At 44.7% G+C, this 15,009-nt stretch overlaps 1 protein-coding gene across 2 annotated transcripts; it reads right to left on the bottom strand.

The window, feature by feature from the left end:
- Window positions 1-338: 338 nt before the first annotated feature.
- LOC119341618 (AP2-like ethylene-responsive transcription factor SMOS1) lies at window positions 339-6,698 on the bottom strand. Of its 2 annotated transcripts, none has more exons than XM_037613490.1 (10): window positions 6,321-6,698; window positions 5,393-5,475; window positions 4,870-4,878; window positions 4,690-4,778; window positions 3,238-3,311; window positions 3,112-3,162; window positions 2,079-2,152; window positions 1,408-1,979; window positions 1,251-1,333; window positions 339-520 (listed from the first exon to the last, which is right to left on the bottom strand). In XM_037613490.1, exons 1-9 carry the CDS (start codon window positions 6,569-6,571, stop codon window positions 1,268-1,270), a joined length of 1,269 nt encoding a protein of 422 aa, XP_037469387.1. In that variant the 5' UTR covers window positions 6,572-6,698; the 3' UTR covers window positions 339-520; window positions 1,251-1,267. The 2 variants fall into 2 exon arrangements, with proteins under 2 accessions (XP_037469387.1, XP_037469394.1); XM_037613497.1 differs by having other exon boundaries at window positions 339-517.
- Window positions 6,699-15,009: the final 8,311 nt, after the last annotated feature.

The following is a 15,009-nucleotide window of genomic DNA, read 5'->3' as shown; positions in this document are numbered from 1 at the left end:
AGTAGCTCCGAGTAATGATGCCAGATACCAGTAAAACCTCGTGTGCACCAGCCCATGTAGCATCAAGAAGACGTTGGTTTGAATGTAAAAAAAAAAGTTGGTTTGAGAGACTATGCTCTCACGGCTACAGGCACACCAACTGCAGGGATGAAGCAGACGCAACGTGGGCCAAACGATATTCGTCGAAGCGCAGAGCGGAGCCGAGAGGCAAAACAATGATTCTTTAACTCAAAAGTCCAAATATTTGCACAAGATAAACAACTAAGCATACAAAAAGCACATTCCTATTTCTGTTCTCTTCCTCAAATCTGTAGACAACAGCAATATATACAGACGGCTTTACAGCTACACATTGTTTCCTGGGCATTAGCCACTGTATATTACATAACTATGATTTTCTTACCTTCTATGCATGTTCTGTGAAGTATGGATACAAAGAGTATTGCTCACAAGCCACCACATCAAAGGATTGGCGGCACGAAACACACCGGAGGTGAACGAAGTTGTCATCATCAACCTGCTGAACAGTTGGAATGTGCTAAGCTTTCAGCAATCAATGAAATATAACTTAAGAAGAAACTAGGATACATTTTGCTTTTGAAGATAAGCTACTTCAACTGTCCATTTTTACGACTATTTTAGCAAGTGTGGCATGCAAATAGAAATTTTAGACAATCTTGAGCATATACCTAACTAGCATCAAATTACTACCGATAAGGGCATCCCAAAATGGATACTCCCCTGGTGAATCCGTTAATATTGACAATCAAACATCCTACCAGTTTCCACGGATAACACGCACACACACGTTTTCAATAATGGAAGCTTTATGCACAATCAAAGTAGTTTTAGTTATCACGCCCATACTCCATACACAGGTTATGCAGGTACCAGTCATTCCAAGTGTTGATCCTTACTGGAATGCAACATAAGCATATATAAATACCTATTAGAGAAATAATTAGTTGAATCTCATTTCCATATGTCCATCTATCTATGGAGTGTCTTGTTGTCAGGTATCTTCTCTTGTTTTTAAAAAGCTTGCACTGTTTTTTTTAAGGAAAAAACTAGTGCCTGTATATTTATTCTTGGGCAACTAATTCTTACATTTGTGTGATTACTACCAGGATTCCTTAAGCTTCCCACGCGGTAATTTTTATAGCCATTTTAGGTGACACACAGAAATTAGAAAACTGAGATACGAAGTTTAGTGACAGGAATAGAATGCAGGATCTGAACTCATTAATTACCAGCTAAAATATCCTCGCTATTTGGTATGTTCATACTCCTGGTTCTTGAATGGATCACTTGAACTCACCTCATTCTTTGCAAACTGTCACAAATCAAAGGTCAGATTCAGCATTTCAGAACCAAGAAGCAGAAAATATGTCAGACAGAGAAACAAACCGTTGTTGTCGTTATTGTCGCCATTGTGACGGGTTGACTCGATGGCAAGATGAAGTTGCTCCAAAATAGATGGTCCGCGGAAGGATCGGCAGGGCTCCAGGTACTTTTCATTGGTGTAGGCATAACAGGGGCCAATGTGTATGGAGCTCTTTGTACTAGCAACCCATTCATGTTAATGTCAACTGGAGATGTATGATGTCCAGTAGTAGGTACTGACACGACAACCTTTCCTTCATCTATTTCTTTGCTAAATGTACATTCTTCAGATAATTTTGTAGACTTCTCCAAGAAGCTTTTGAAGGCACCAGACTGAGATAAGATACTGCACGCAGATAGCCCCGCTGAAGAGGGATTTGAATGGGAACCGAGGCCAAGAGAAGGCAGCTTATAGGGTTCAGTCAGTTGCACTGAACCTTCTATAGCACGGATTTCATCAGCGACCTCTTCTGCTTTTGATGTATCTGATTGCCGTGTCTTTTTTGGTACCCACCACCTAATGTAATTTGTTAAATCAATTTTCCTCTCTAACCCAAAGCTTCCTGCAAATTTTCCATCCAGTGCAATGCCCTTTCCTGTAACATAAATAAGTTGCAACTTACAAGGTATCGCTGCCTATTTATCACTTTAGTTTGTTAACTCGAAGAGCAGTGTAGTAGTATGCATAGACGCACCACAACTGAGGTTCATGTAGTCATTGCCAAGTAGTTGTCCCAAAGAAGCATCCCATCTGGAATTATGGAGCTGCCTGTATGACATAAATATAAAGCTTAAGTAATGCACTTGCAGATTTTTAGTGACGGTTTATGTCATGAAACTTAATTGAAAATTTGAACATTTCTTGTTGCAGCATTTATGATTACAATCTGGACATGGCACACATCTTACAAAACTTTTACTTTATATGCCCGGCACAGTTTAAGTTGAAAAGGTAGTCTTCAATGCTGATGTCTGGTCAATATTTCAGACTAATGGAACTAATAAAGCTAGTATTACATCACTTGTCACCAATTGATATTGTACCACCACTTTCCAAATACGAATGTCTACCTGTATATGGATAGGCCCCACATTGCCAATGATCAGATCCGACTCATGGTACAGAGTGAAAAACTAGGTACTTGTTGTATTAGTATGATGCCCAAAAGGCATACGTACTGTATGATTGAGGGATTGAGTTTGGAAGCAATTTATGTTTAGTACAAGCTGCAGATATGTTCATTTTCCAAACTAAGCGCAATTTTGCTTCAAGGAGCTACCGAAGTCTAACCAAGGGCTACCAGTATAGAACTATACTCTTTTTTCAATCCAATTTTTAAGGAAACTGCCAAGCTGTCATGGTGCAAAACCACAGTTTGATACATCAGCTATTGAATACTTTATTTGCTCATTTTAGTTTTGCAGTGTTGCCCTGTCGTGAAGATTTCTGGCAGAAAAACAGAAAGCAACAGAAAAGGTTACAAACTAATATATCAGATTGTAGCTAAATTTCCAACCCATTAAGTTGTGTGGCAGAAATATTTGTAGCAATAAAGCACAATACAATCATATTAAGCAAAGTATCGACAGTTTAAACAATTTGGAATAAATGATTTGCATGTAGGAAAACTTTTACAGGGATGCATTACAGAGTAAACTCTCGTAAAACAACAAACATAAAAAAAAGTTGCATAGTAGAGGATATATTTCTCAATCATTAAAACATACCTGGGAAGCCCACGATATTTTGGTAATCCCCTAGAGAAGGCACTGCTCTTTCTGCAAGGCATGCATCTTCCAGTCATTGCTTAAGAAAATAAATAATGTCCATGCATTATAAATGCACGAATATACCTTCTAAGAGATACAAGATAGTCCTCCTTGGAGATCATCTGCATCTCTTCAACATCTCTTGTATAATCGGAGACCTAAATACGCAAACACATAATGAACATAAGTTTGCCAATTGTCAAAATTTTCATTAGATATTGTGACAATTGACATGGAATTGAAAATTATGAAGCAATTATAATGTTTGTTTTGTCAATACTCCTCAGAAGACGTCGGTGTTATTTGTTTTAGGTTACAATTGTAAAATAGAACAAAAATAAAAAAACCAAATCATAGACTTATAATAAAGATGAGCTGAGGTCACATATATCCTAATTTTAATTGTGCTTTATGAAAAGTAGGCACTACATAGTAAACAGTTTTGAGTTTTGTCCAACACTTATATCTGTAAATATGTAACCAAGCCAAACCAGATAAGAGAATCATCGGCTTAAACTGAACTGAGGTAACATGTATCTCAAATTTTGATATACATAATGTAAAGTAGACAAAAGACATTAGATATTTCTGAAATCTAGATATTAAATTTGGAAGCTTCCAGTTTCTGTGCAAGAATTTTGTTACATCTCAGGTTCTCATTGCTGAATATTAGTAACAAACAGACTGAGTAGCACACAAAGTATCAGTTTCACCATGGGACACTTCCTTAAATAAATGATTAATGCATTCAACTAAACCATGATCTTATTAAAAAGGAAAAAAATATACTCCCTCCGTTACATAATGTAGTGCATATAGATTTTTTTTAAAGTCAAACTCACATACTTTGACCAAGTTGTTGAAGAAAAACATATACATCTAGAATGTCAAGCGTATATCATTAGGTTCATTATAAGTAGTTTCATATTTTATATATTTGATATTGTAGATATAAATAGTTCTCTATAAACTTGGTCAAAGTTTGACTTCAAAAATCTACACGCACTATCTTTCCTACTTATAAAGATTGGAGTTGGTGGTGAGTTCATGTGTGGGTCCAACATCCTTTCCAAATAAACAAATACGAGCATCCTCACATGTGGAACTAGCAATCATCCAAAAGAGATATAAACAAATATACCTTACTCACATGTGGGATCTATCATAAATAAATAAATACACTAATTTCATGTGAGACCATTTTTTTGTAGAAGGAACAAATAACAAACACAAAATTGTGACTTCAACTCAAAATCGATCTTGGTTTTAGTTTCTCTTCCCAACCTACTATGGTCATTTTAAATTCTCTGACATTGCATGCCCCTCACCGTATTTTTGCTATCTTTACTAATCATAAATTGTGCAACGGACACAAGGACACTAACGTTATTTGACCACCTCCTAAGCCAATGGCTCCGTGGCAACGCACGGGCACCGTGCTAGTATTATGGAACAGAGGGAGTACTTAATAATTTCAGGTTAACAGAGACTAGAAAACAAGCTGAATGGCGTTAGCAAATCTTATAGACGACTCACAGGAAAATTTATCTGTGTTCCAGCTCCCCAGTATTTCAATGCAGCAAGATCATAGGCTCTTGCCGCAGCCTCTTCATCATCATATGCGCCTATGTTGCACATCAAATGGTGGGCATTAGAAACATCTTATCAAGTTAACACTATGTGCATTTTAATGTCAGCGTCGGCGGTGCTCCTTACCCAAATATACTGCAAGATTGGTGCGCCGTGTAGTTTCCCATGTAAAAGAAACAATGACATTAAATTACATTAAGCACAACTACAGATAAAAAATTAAAATGGTAAATCATACTGATATAGTTAACTTTAAGTCTTTAACACAGGTCATCTTATGGAGATATGAAAGAAATCATGCACATAATATAAAAACTGAGATATGCAGAGTGCAGACTCTTTACACTCAGTAAATGCATGCAGTGGTTATGGCACAACAAACAATTATCTAGTCAAAGGGGGCCTGACTCAAGCAACAGTAAAAAAAGGCCTGTTCGAGTGTATAGACGGAAGAACTACTTAATTACTGCATACATTCCATATCTGATGATGAATGATTGGGGATTAGAGACCTTAAGACAAATGGCCTCTGCAATAAAAGGAAGCTAAGATGGACAAGTTTTCCTATACACCAATGTAAGATTGCTAAAGAAGCATGATAAATTTACAACAGCTGTAACTCTGCACTGAGCACACAATAGTCACATACCTTGTTTCCCTTTTTTGTTCTGATTCTGATTCCATGTGCTTTTATCCCAAAGGTGAGCCTCATATCGTCCTGTCCATCTATGCCTATTGATGCAACATCCGTCTAAGTAATAAATTAAATGAATACATGTATAAGGAACATTAAAAGGAAATAATGTTTTGCTCACAGCACGTTTAAGAAAGTCTGCGTGTCAGAGGCAGCAAAAAAGAAAAGAAAGAAATAGTACATAAAAAAGTACTCATAAAATTGTGGAGGAAGGACTGAAGGAGGACGGGCTGAATCGATAAGGGCCAAATATGAAATGTGCACCCGGAATCATGAAGTGCCAAGTACGGTAAACTGGTCAAACTTAGAAGTGTTTGTAAACAATTAAGGTGGTCAAAAGCAACAAGTGTTTGATATCGGAGGTAATACTTGTATTTTCTCGCGGAGATTTCTGGTTGGACATGCACATTAACCATTAGCATGTGCTGATGTGCAGATCATCGTTTGAACAGGGTACTAAATGTGATGTCTATACATTAATTTTTAGCTGTTTCGCAATAACCAGAGACAAACACTGGCTGCAATGTGCAGATACCTAACAGCAATAGTCCTCTCTAACATTCACTTATTCTCGTCGTGTGACAAACATTGGCTGTGCGAGTGTGCAGACATCTACTGTAACAGGTAACAGCGATAGTCGACTCTAACATTCATTCTCATCGTGTGCTAGTTCTCATCAGATCTCCCAGGTTAGTCGCTCTCTGCATCATTTTCCGGTACGCTCCCCAATGAACATGCACTCGAGACAGAGACGCATACGAAAGCTCAGTGGCGATCTGTGGTTCTGAACTTCTTCCAGCCGCGGTCGCCCCGAAACCGAAAGCAAGTGGCATCGGAGATGAGCTAGTGACCCGTGAGCGGGCCAGGCAGGGGCGGTACGTACCGGGTGACCCCGCGGTAGATGGAGCTGCGCTTCCCGGCGGCGCAGGGCGTCATGCGGCTGATGCGGTCCTTGGCGGTGCAGACGCGCTCCTTCCGCGCCGGCGCGAGCCTCCTGGGCGGGGCCTGCTCCGCGACCGCCACCCCCACCGCGGCGCCGTACGCGGGTGGCGGCCCCTCGCTTCCCCCCGCCGCGGCCTCCAGTTTCTTCTGCAGCCCCGACGCGTCGGCCGCGGCGGGGTTGGGGGAGGCCATGGCGCCGCCGCCGCCGTACAGCGCCCTCCGCCGGATCGGTCGGGCTGGCTAGGAGGATGGGGGCGAGCGCTTTGGCCTTTGGAGCCGTCGCGGTGGTGGTGACCGTTTGGGGGCGGCCGTGGTGGTGGTTTCAAATGGAGGGGGGTGGCGTTGGGGTGGGGGAGGAGGGGCAGAGGCAGAGGCAGAGGTGGTGGATGGGGACGCGTGGAGCCCAGTGGGCCGGCACATGGGGAGCAGCGAGCCGCAGGGGAATCCGAGGATGCGCGATTGATGATGACGGCGAGAGAAGAAGGGAGAGAGTTGAGCCGAGCCCGAGGATAGCGGGCCGGGGCCGGAATGGGACAGCAGCAGCGCCACGGCGGATGCGGGTTTGTCCGGCCCGTCGTCGTTTGCGCGAACGGCATCGGTACGGCCCCGTGGCCGAGTTACTCCCATCGATGCCGACAGGGGGAAACCCCGTGATGAAAAACACGCGAGATGTTCAGATGAAACGTCGTGATGATGCATAAAATTACACTGGAAATGAACTGAGTGGAGTGGGGTTCAATGCTTCAGGACCGTTGGCCACCATGTATGTATGCATCCCCGTGTCAGAACTCAGATGTGGCAGCGGATCAGTGATGAGTGAATGGGGCTGATCGAGTTGAGTTGGTTCATGGGAGGGCGTGGAGTACCACGGTACTGCTGTGCGCTGTGCGGCATTGAAGGCAGGTGTACTGCGCTGCATATTTACTCTCTACTGGCTACATCCGTGTTAATGTTGCACTCGCTTCACGTCATGTAGGGTATAGGCCGTTGTGGCAACATCCTCAGTCACATCGCCACGGGCAGATCAGTGCAGCACCCATATTCGATAGAAACTTACAATTATATAAGAACCTCCAAATATTTATGAATCACATAATTAAATCTTGTTTAAAATTGTAAAAAGTTCCCGCAACAACACAAGTACGTAGAACCTTAGAGCATCTACAACCGAACTTCTTAAATTGACCGGGCAGGATGGGGACCACTGACCCGGAACCTTCATATCCATCTCAAATATGGGGAGGATATAATGGCTCGCGGACACACACGGGTGCGCCCCGTCAATCCGCCACATAGACCGTGGCCCCACCCTGGACCACCTTTTCTCTTTCTTTATTCATTTTTTCTTTCTCTCTCTTTATCTCCACCAATCACGTGTAAGTCACCGGATATATGAGAAAGAAATGAGAATTGTGGCTGCGCGGATGGATAAATAGGGGCTCAAAACGGACATGTCCGGTCACTGATCGGATGCGTCCGCAGGCATTTGAGTGGTCGAATTAGAGGTACCAGATACGTGGCTGAAGATGCTCTTACTAAGCAAAACATGCATACCAACATGCTGAGAGAATAACACTAATGCAAGAGAGGGTTGGCGGAAAATGAATGACAAATGTAAACAAATGCTACATGTCAGTGATTACAAAATGAACGACCATGCAAAGTGGTTGTCTAAAGGCATCTCTAATCCAACTATAATAGTTAACTGCAGAAAAGCTCGCTCTCAAAAGCCAGGATTTTGGAGGCCGCATTCTAATCAATCCCTGCAATTAGCTTCCAATAAAGTTTCTTTGCAATTAAACTAAAGCTGAACAACACAAATTTAGCCACCATCACTACAAACATATATCATTTCCTAACAATTACACAAATACTACAATCCTAAATATAATATGACGCTAGATCTAAGCATTGTAACCCTCTTATACTCAGCTGCTTTTGTACATCTTTGCCCTCATCCTTCTATCTTGTTGTTGTCATTGATCTACAACATTAATTTTGTTGATTCTCCACCCAAGCTTGTTTTTCTTCATCGCAAGATCCCGGGGTGACATCTTTTGTCTTGCATTTCCTTTCTCTGCCTACCCACTTCACATATTCACAAAATGTTTGTAACCCTTCAATGGGCAACCCAGAAACCTCCTCCCAATGTTGACTCAGTCATTGCAAACACGCCGAGCGTGGCCAAGGAGATGCCAACATCGCTCGTGATTCCTCTCACCATCACTGAAGTTGGCACTGTAGCCAAATTGTAAGAGCTTGAACTCAAAGTCCGGGAACTCCTTCGCCCCCATTGAAGATATTCACGAACCTTAACTTGGTCCATGACTTGCAAGCAACACCAACAGGCTTCCTTCGCTAACATCATCATTGCCGCCAAGGTTGATTTGAGGGGGGGGGGAGCAAAGGTTGATTTGAGGTAGAGGATAGTAAAGGGGTCGATTTGAGGTGAGGGATAGCGAAGAGGTTGATTTGAGTCGGTGGACGACGGGGGACGGCAAAGGGGTCGGTTGGAGGAGGAAGCAGAAGCACACAAGTCAATTGGAAGCGACATGTGGCGGGGCAACTGAGGACAATGGCGGCGTTGACAACAGACGGCTAGTGGTGGGAAGGATGCGTGGGGTGGCGACTACAAAGGATGCATGGGGTGGCGACTACGAGGCGTTGGTAGGTCGGGAACGGGTCAAAGGAGAGGGCTCAGGACGGATGAGGGGCGACATTGCCAGCAAGATCGGTTGGGGCAATGACTCGCGAGCAGTGGCGACGACGGTTGGGAGGAAGATAGTTGTTGCACATGTGACTAGGATGAAAGCAGTGGCACATCCATCCCATAAGTATAACCCGGGCAAGACCTAACCAGGAGACAGTGTGAGCTACCACCTGCCAAAAGAAATAATCTTTCACCATGGATTATGACTAGTGTTTAGGAGTAATATTCTGGACTAGCCCGGAGTCACCCGGAGGTGGCTCCGCCACTAGAGGAAAGCACTGGCAACCGAAATATTAGCAGGGGATGGTTGTTTTGCGGGGCCAACCCAAGAACCTTTTCAAAGTTAAAGCCATCGTGGGGATCGTAAAAAAAGCAGTTTTATGAGAGTTAGATGTAGGGCTTGGACTAGACCTGTTATAATGTGACAAACACACACCACTAGACAGGGTTGGGCAACCTCGAAAATTGGACAGTTTGGATCAAATTCATATTCAACCCTCACTCAACACAAATCTGGTAATCTCAAAGGAGGGGAACATACAAGAATTTTTCTATTACTGCTATTAAGAAAATAGAGTCTTTGTACAACCTCAAGAAACCTTTTCTTTGGAATTCATTACAACAATACTCACAATTTTCTAACTGTCTTTTTATAGTTGAAACAAACTTCTTACCATGTACTAGCAAATTGTTGAGCTTGAAATCAAGTCTGAACTCCTTTCCGCACAAAATAAAAGATTGAACTTGATATAACTTCTTTTTGCTAGAATCCTTATATTGATGGTTACTATGTCGATTTGCCTAGTACGACAACTCTGCTAGAGTTGGTTTAGATGCTATCGGCAAACATGAACCTGAAAGAAAAAAATCATATTTGGGTGGGCCATCTTAGTACTTATTTACAATTTTGGTTCAGTGTCGTATCTAGTAAGCGCACGTATGGAGATGTGTGCTCATGTGCATCACGAAGGTCGAAACACGGAGTCACGCTCCAGCCGACGTAGGTGGACAGAAGATGCACGTGTATGTGCGTCCTCGCTACATCATGCATATTCCAACGGTTATCACACGAACACACGGTGAGTAAATAGCATAAAGCTACTAGTTTACAGGTTAGGGTTCCAAAAAACTACCACTCTTTTAATTTTCTCAGAAAGCTACCAAACGCGCGGTCCGCTGTTTCAAAAAACCCAAACCCGCGGTGACTAGCGATTTAACCATTTTTCTGACGGCTTGGGGCCATCTGTCAGCCCACGTGGCCACGCGCGCTCACGGCGCGGCAGTTCACGGCCGTTAGCCGACGCGGTCCGGTCGGAACCAAAGTAGGCTGTCGGGTTTCTTGTTCTCTCACTCCCCTCCTCTCCCCCTCCTCTCCCCCGCAGTGACCTAGTGGGCGATGGCGGCGACGCAGCCAAATCTCGTCGGCGGCGAGCGATTGAGCCAAGGCGGCACTGGCGAGGAGGGCGGTGGACCCTCAGAGGTGGACAAATGGCTAGACAGCTCGAGCTTCCCGGCGCAGCGGTCGCGGCAGCCATCACCGCCCGCGGCTCATGTGGATCCGGCGAGTTCAGATCCGGAAGTCCGCGCGGCCAGGGCAGTGGCGAAGCGCATCCACGCTGATCCAGCAGGCGGCCATCATTGGGCTTCGTCCTTTGGTGGAGTGAGGTAAGCACTACTCAATGTTTCTGGGTGCTTTAGTTCAAATTAGAAGAAAGTGCTACTGTATTTATGGGTCAATTTAATCCTACAGCTTAGATGATGCGAGTTGGGACTTGAGGCTACATTTTTAAGGAATAGATAATATGGAGAAAAAGTATTTAGTGTCCTCAGATATCAGTTATCTGACCATATTAGCATTGGTTGAGTTGGAGGGCTATGGAATGGATGCATTTCTAATTTATGTAAAGGAAGAGGGAAAGGGGCCGGAGGGTGTGGAGGCCCTGGATAGTGAGGAGGCATTAGAGGAAATGCTTGACTTATTTGTTGATAATAAGGTACTGAACATCAGTGTCAGAAAAGCTACTGATCCAAGCCCAGCAGATGAGGAACAGATCCCCATTGATCATGTTGGTGAACCTGTTGTTTACAGAGTTTCACAAGAAGGTGTTCTGTACCCTGCCCCTGATGATCCCTACATAAACACACAACAAAGCAGCAATTTTAATAAGGGGAAAAAAGTTGTGGAAGAAGAAGATGTAGAAGAAGCAGGAGATGAAGAAGAAGAAGAAGAAGTACCAGAGGAAGAAGATGAAGTTGAAGATGACAAATCATCTTCAGATTTTGAGTTCTTTAGGGGTGATTACAGAGGGGAGAAAATTTCTTACAAAGCTTGGTGTAGGGGTGAAGATGGGACTGGCACTGATACTGCAGAGCACTTCTGTGCAGCTAACTCAGAACCTTCTGAGTTTTGGGAGGAAGAACCAGTTGTTTCTGAAGATGAACAAGTAGAGGATCCTGGCATAAGTGATCCTGGTACTGTAACTACAAATGCAGCCAAAAAGCTTAAGCCAGTTAGAAAACCTGGCCCAACTAGCAAGTCTCACAGTGAGCCTGAGCACATCAAGTTTGAAGATTATGTCCCTGAAGCTCTAACTTCTCCTCGCTGCCATACACTTCATTCAGCAGCTCAGCAACAACAAGCTCAAGCTTTGCCTTCTCCTTCTTAAGAACATCTCTGTCAACTTCAACATCCTTCATAGCCTTCCTAGTGTTCTTGATGATATCAGCTTGGCTCTGCAAAATGCACCTCCGCTCTTTTGCAAGTTTGAGCTTTTCCATCTACACCTCCAACATGGCTTTCTCCTCTAGCTCCTTCTTCTTCTTCTCAAGTTCTTCCTCCTCCACTTGTTTCTTGTCCACCCTACCATCCTGCCAATCAAACATCTTCGATACATCATCAACAAGCTTGGTGTACTCAATGCAAAGCTTGTCATTTTCAGTCCTCAGCTTGGCCAACTCCCTTTCATGTTCACTCTTAAGCCTGGCCAACTCCTGCTCAAACTTCTCCTTGTCCTGTACCCTTCCAAAGTTCTGCTCATGGAACATCTCCCATAGCTTGCACAAATATCTCTGAAGAACAGTTGGCCAAGGCCCATCAACCCACTCTGTAACACCACAATTCACACCATTTTCCTGCATTTGTAAATGCGAAAAGTTATTACAATGCCATTAGTAAGTTTCCAAAGTGGCAAAAATACATATGTGTCTGTCATATCAAACAAACTGCTGCATCATATCGAACATCACTGAACATCCATAGCAGAAAACTTAATTGGCATCTAACCTGGACTGGGCAGCCATAGAAACGCCTCCCTGTTATAGGCCCTTCAAAAGCAACACGCTTAATAGGCCTCAGTTGGTGCAGAATGCACTTGGGATGAGCAAGCTCAAGTTGGCCACAGAAAAGGGGCTCCACAGTGGTGTCTGGTTCCTCCTGCAACCATAATAACCAACAAAAACTGGTTTCAATCTGCACTCAATACCAGAATCAACTTGCACTGTTCATTAAATCCCCAAATCAGCATGAACCCTAACACTGTACAGAGATGAACCCTAGGTTACCTAAATCCTACAATCAAACCGCACCCTCCACTAATCAAGAACAATATCACACACACAACAACAACACTACACTAAGCAACATCCATGGCTGTAGCCTAAGCTACTAGCACCTAACCCTAACCCTAACCCTAGGTGGCAAAGAACTTACCATAAGTCTCAGTCCATGCTGACAGCCTCGCACTCCTCCTCCGAGCTGGTTTCCTCGTCGTTCCAGGAAGGCATTGCGGCAAGGAGGTCGACGGCCACCGGCCTCGAAGACGGCGCGCGACGGCGAGCTCGTACTGGAGCAGGGGAGTGAGAGCAGGGGAGTGAGCGAGCAACGAGAGAGTGAGCGAGTGTGTGATCCCGACCGACCGAGCGGGTATATTTACCCCACTTCCGACCGGGCCGGTCGGCTAACGGCCGTGAACTGCCCCGCCATGAGCGCGCGTGGCCACGTGGGCTGACAGATGGGCCCAGGCCGTCAGAAAAACGGTTAAATCGTTAGTCACCGCGGGTTTGGGTTTTTTGAAACAGCGGACCGCGCGTTTGGTAGCTTTCTAATAAAATTAAAAAAGTGGTAGTTTTTTGGAACCCTAACCTGTAAACTAGTAGCTTTATGCTATTTACTCACACACGGTCAATCGAGCATGCAGTAGTGTCAAAATTAAAGAGCAAACAAAAGGTTTTCTCTGATCATCAACTACTAGATCGAACCGTCAACACGTAGACGTACCACGCAAGCAGAAGCAACTCACGAACGCACGCTTAGGATTTCAGGATGACGCACGTACTACTGCTGCTTCGGCGGCGGCGGCGGCGCTGGGGTGGCCGTCGTCGGGCCCTGCTTCTGCAGGAGACGCTGGTCTTCTGCTTCCTGCAGGCGCGCGATGACGGCGTGCAGCAGGCCGATGGTCTGCTCCTGCCTCATCGCGGTGGCCTCCATCCTCCTCAGGGCCTCGTCCTGCCTCCGGATGGTCTCCTCCTGCTTGCGGGCGTTCTCCCGGATGGACTCCTCCAGCCGCGCCTTGTGGCGAGCGTCGGCGGTGGCCTTGGGCAGGAGGTCGACGACGTGCCTCGCCACCGGGCGCGGCAGCACCGACTCCACCATCGCCTCCAGCTCCCACTCGCTGCTCTTCTTCCACCCCCACCAGAACCCCACCGGCACGCCCGTCAGGAACCACTTCGCCCTGATCATGGCCATCGAGACCGATCTTGATGGATGTGCGACGGTGGGTCTAGCTCTATTAATCTCTCTCCGATCTACGGGCCTAGCAAAAGAAAACACACGATGGATATGTTCTGGATATATAGGGAGCGTGTGAATATCGAGATGTTTGCTAGGGTTAGTTGTCTGGCCCGCGCACGTATGAGGCATGCGCGGCTTGGGTTACAAGATGTACTCTAGAGGTCGAACGTACGTACGCGTACACAAACCATCAATTTTTTTTTCTTTGAGAAATACACAAACCATCAAACGAAGGATCGTTTCGGGTGCGGCCGGCCTCCATACGTGCTTAGCAAGTTTTTTTTTTTTTTTGCAAGCGCTACGCCTTGGCCGACTGATTTTTTGGCAAAGATCGAGTCACGAAATCCTTCGGTATGATCGAACGGAAGTTCGAATGCAGCATTGATCATGTCGACAGGCCTGCCGAAAACACCCCCCTCCTCAGAGTCGCTCTCTCAAGGGCGACTCAGGGGCGACCTAGGGTTCCTCTGCGCCGCCGCCTTCCTGTCCCCATCCACCTCGCCATTGCCGGAGGCGGTCGTTGGGGCCCCCGTGCGGCTGCTTGTGAGGGCGGCGGTGAGGCCTTTGGCCGCTCCTTTCGGTGGTGAGGGCCCGGATTTGAGGCGCGGGGAGACCCTGTGCTCCCCTCATCAGATTTGAGGCGTTCCGGTCCGCTCGTGATGCATGTCTTCCGGCGTGTCACATCCTGATTTTCATACCACGTCATTTAAGTTAATTAAGCGTGAAAATTTGAACCAACAAAAACTTTTGTGTGATTTGGCTTCATTCTGATTTGAGTTCTATTACTATTTTGAAAGTGCTCTTAAAACTTAAATTTCCCAAGTCGCATGCTCCATCTCATTGATCCAAAACTTTGTCCAATGATCATACCATGTGTATAGGACATAAAAGTATTTTCTTACAAAAGTAATTTGGCTAAAAAGTATTTTTTAAATTAGGTTTTCATAAAACCCCCGAGTTAAGGCTTGAACAACAAGTACTTAATTTAGGGTGTGAAAGATCTTTCAAAAGCTATATTTGACTCCTATTAGATATAGGACTCCCAGAAACCACAAAAATATTATTTTAAAATTTATTTTGCTATTTTATTTAAAGGCTTTTTCTTAAGGCTAGAAATTGTCTTTAATAGGT

This window comes from Triticum dicoccoides, chromosome 1B (genome assembly GCF_002162155.2).
Source record: "Triticum dicoccoides isolate Atlit2015 ecotype Zavitan chromosome 1B, WEW_v2.0, whole genome shotgun sequence".
Taxonomy (NCBI): domain Eukaryota; kingdom Viridiplantae; phylum Streptophyta; class Magnoliopsida; order Poales; family Poaceae; genus Triticum; species Triticum dicoccoides.
The sequence above is the reverse complement of the archived record's forward strand: the minus strand, read 5'-3'. Positions and strand labels throughout refer to the sequence as shown.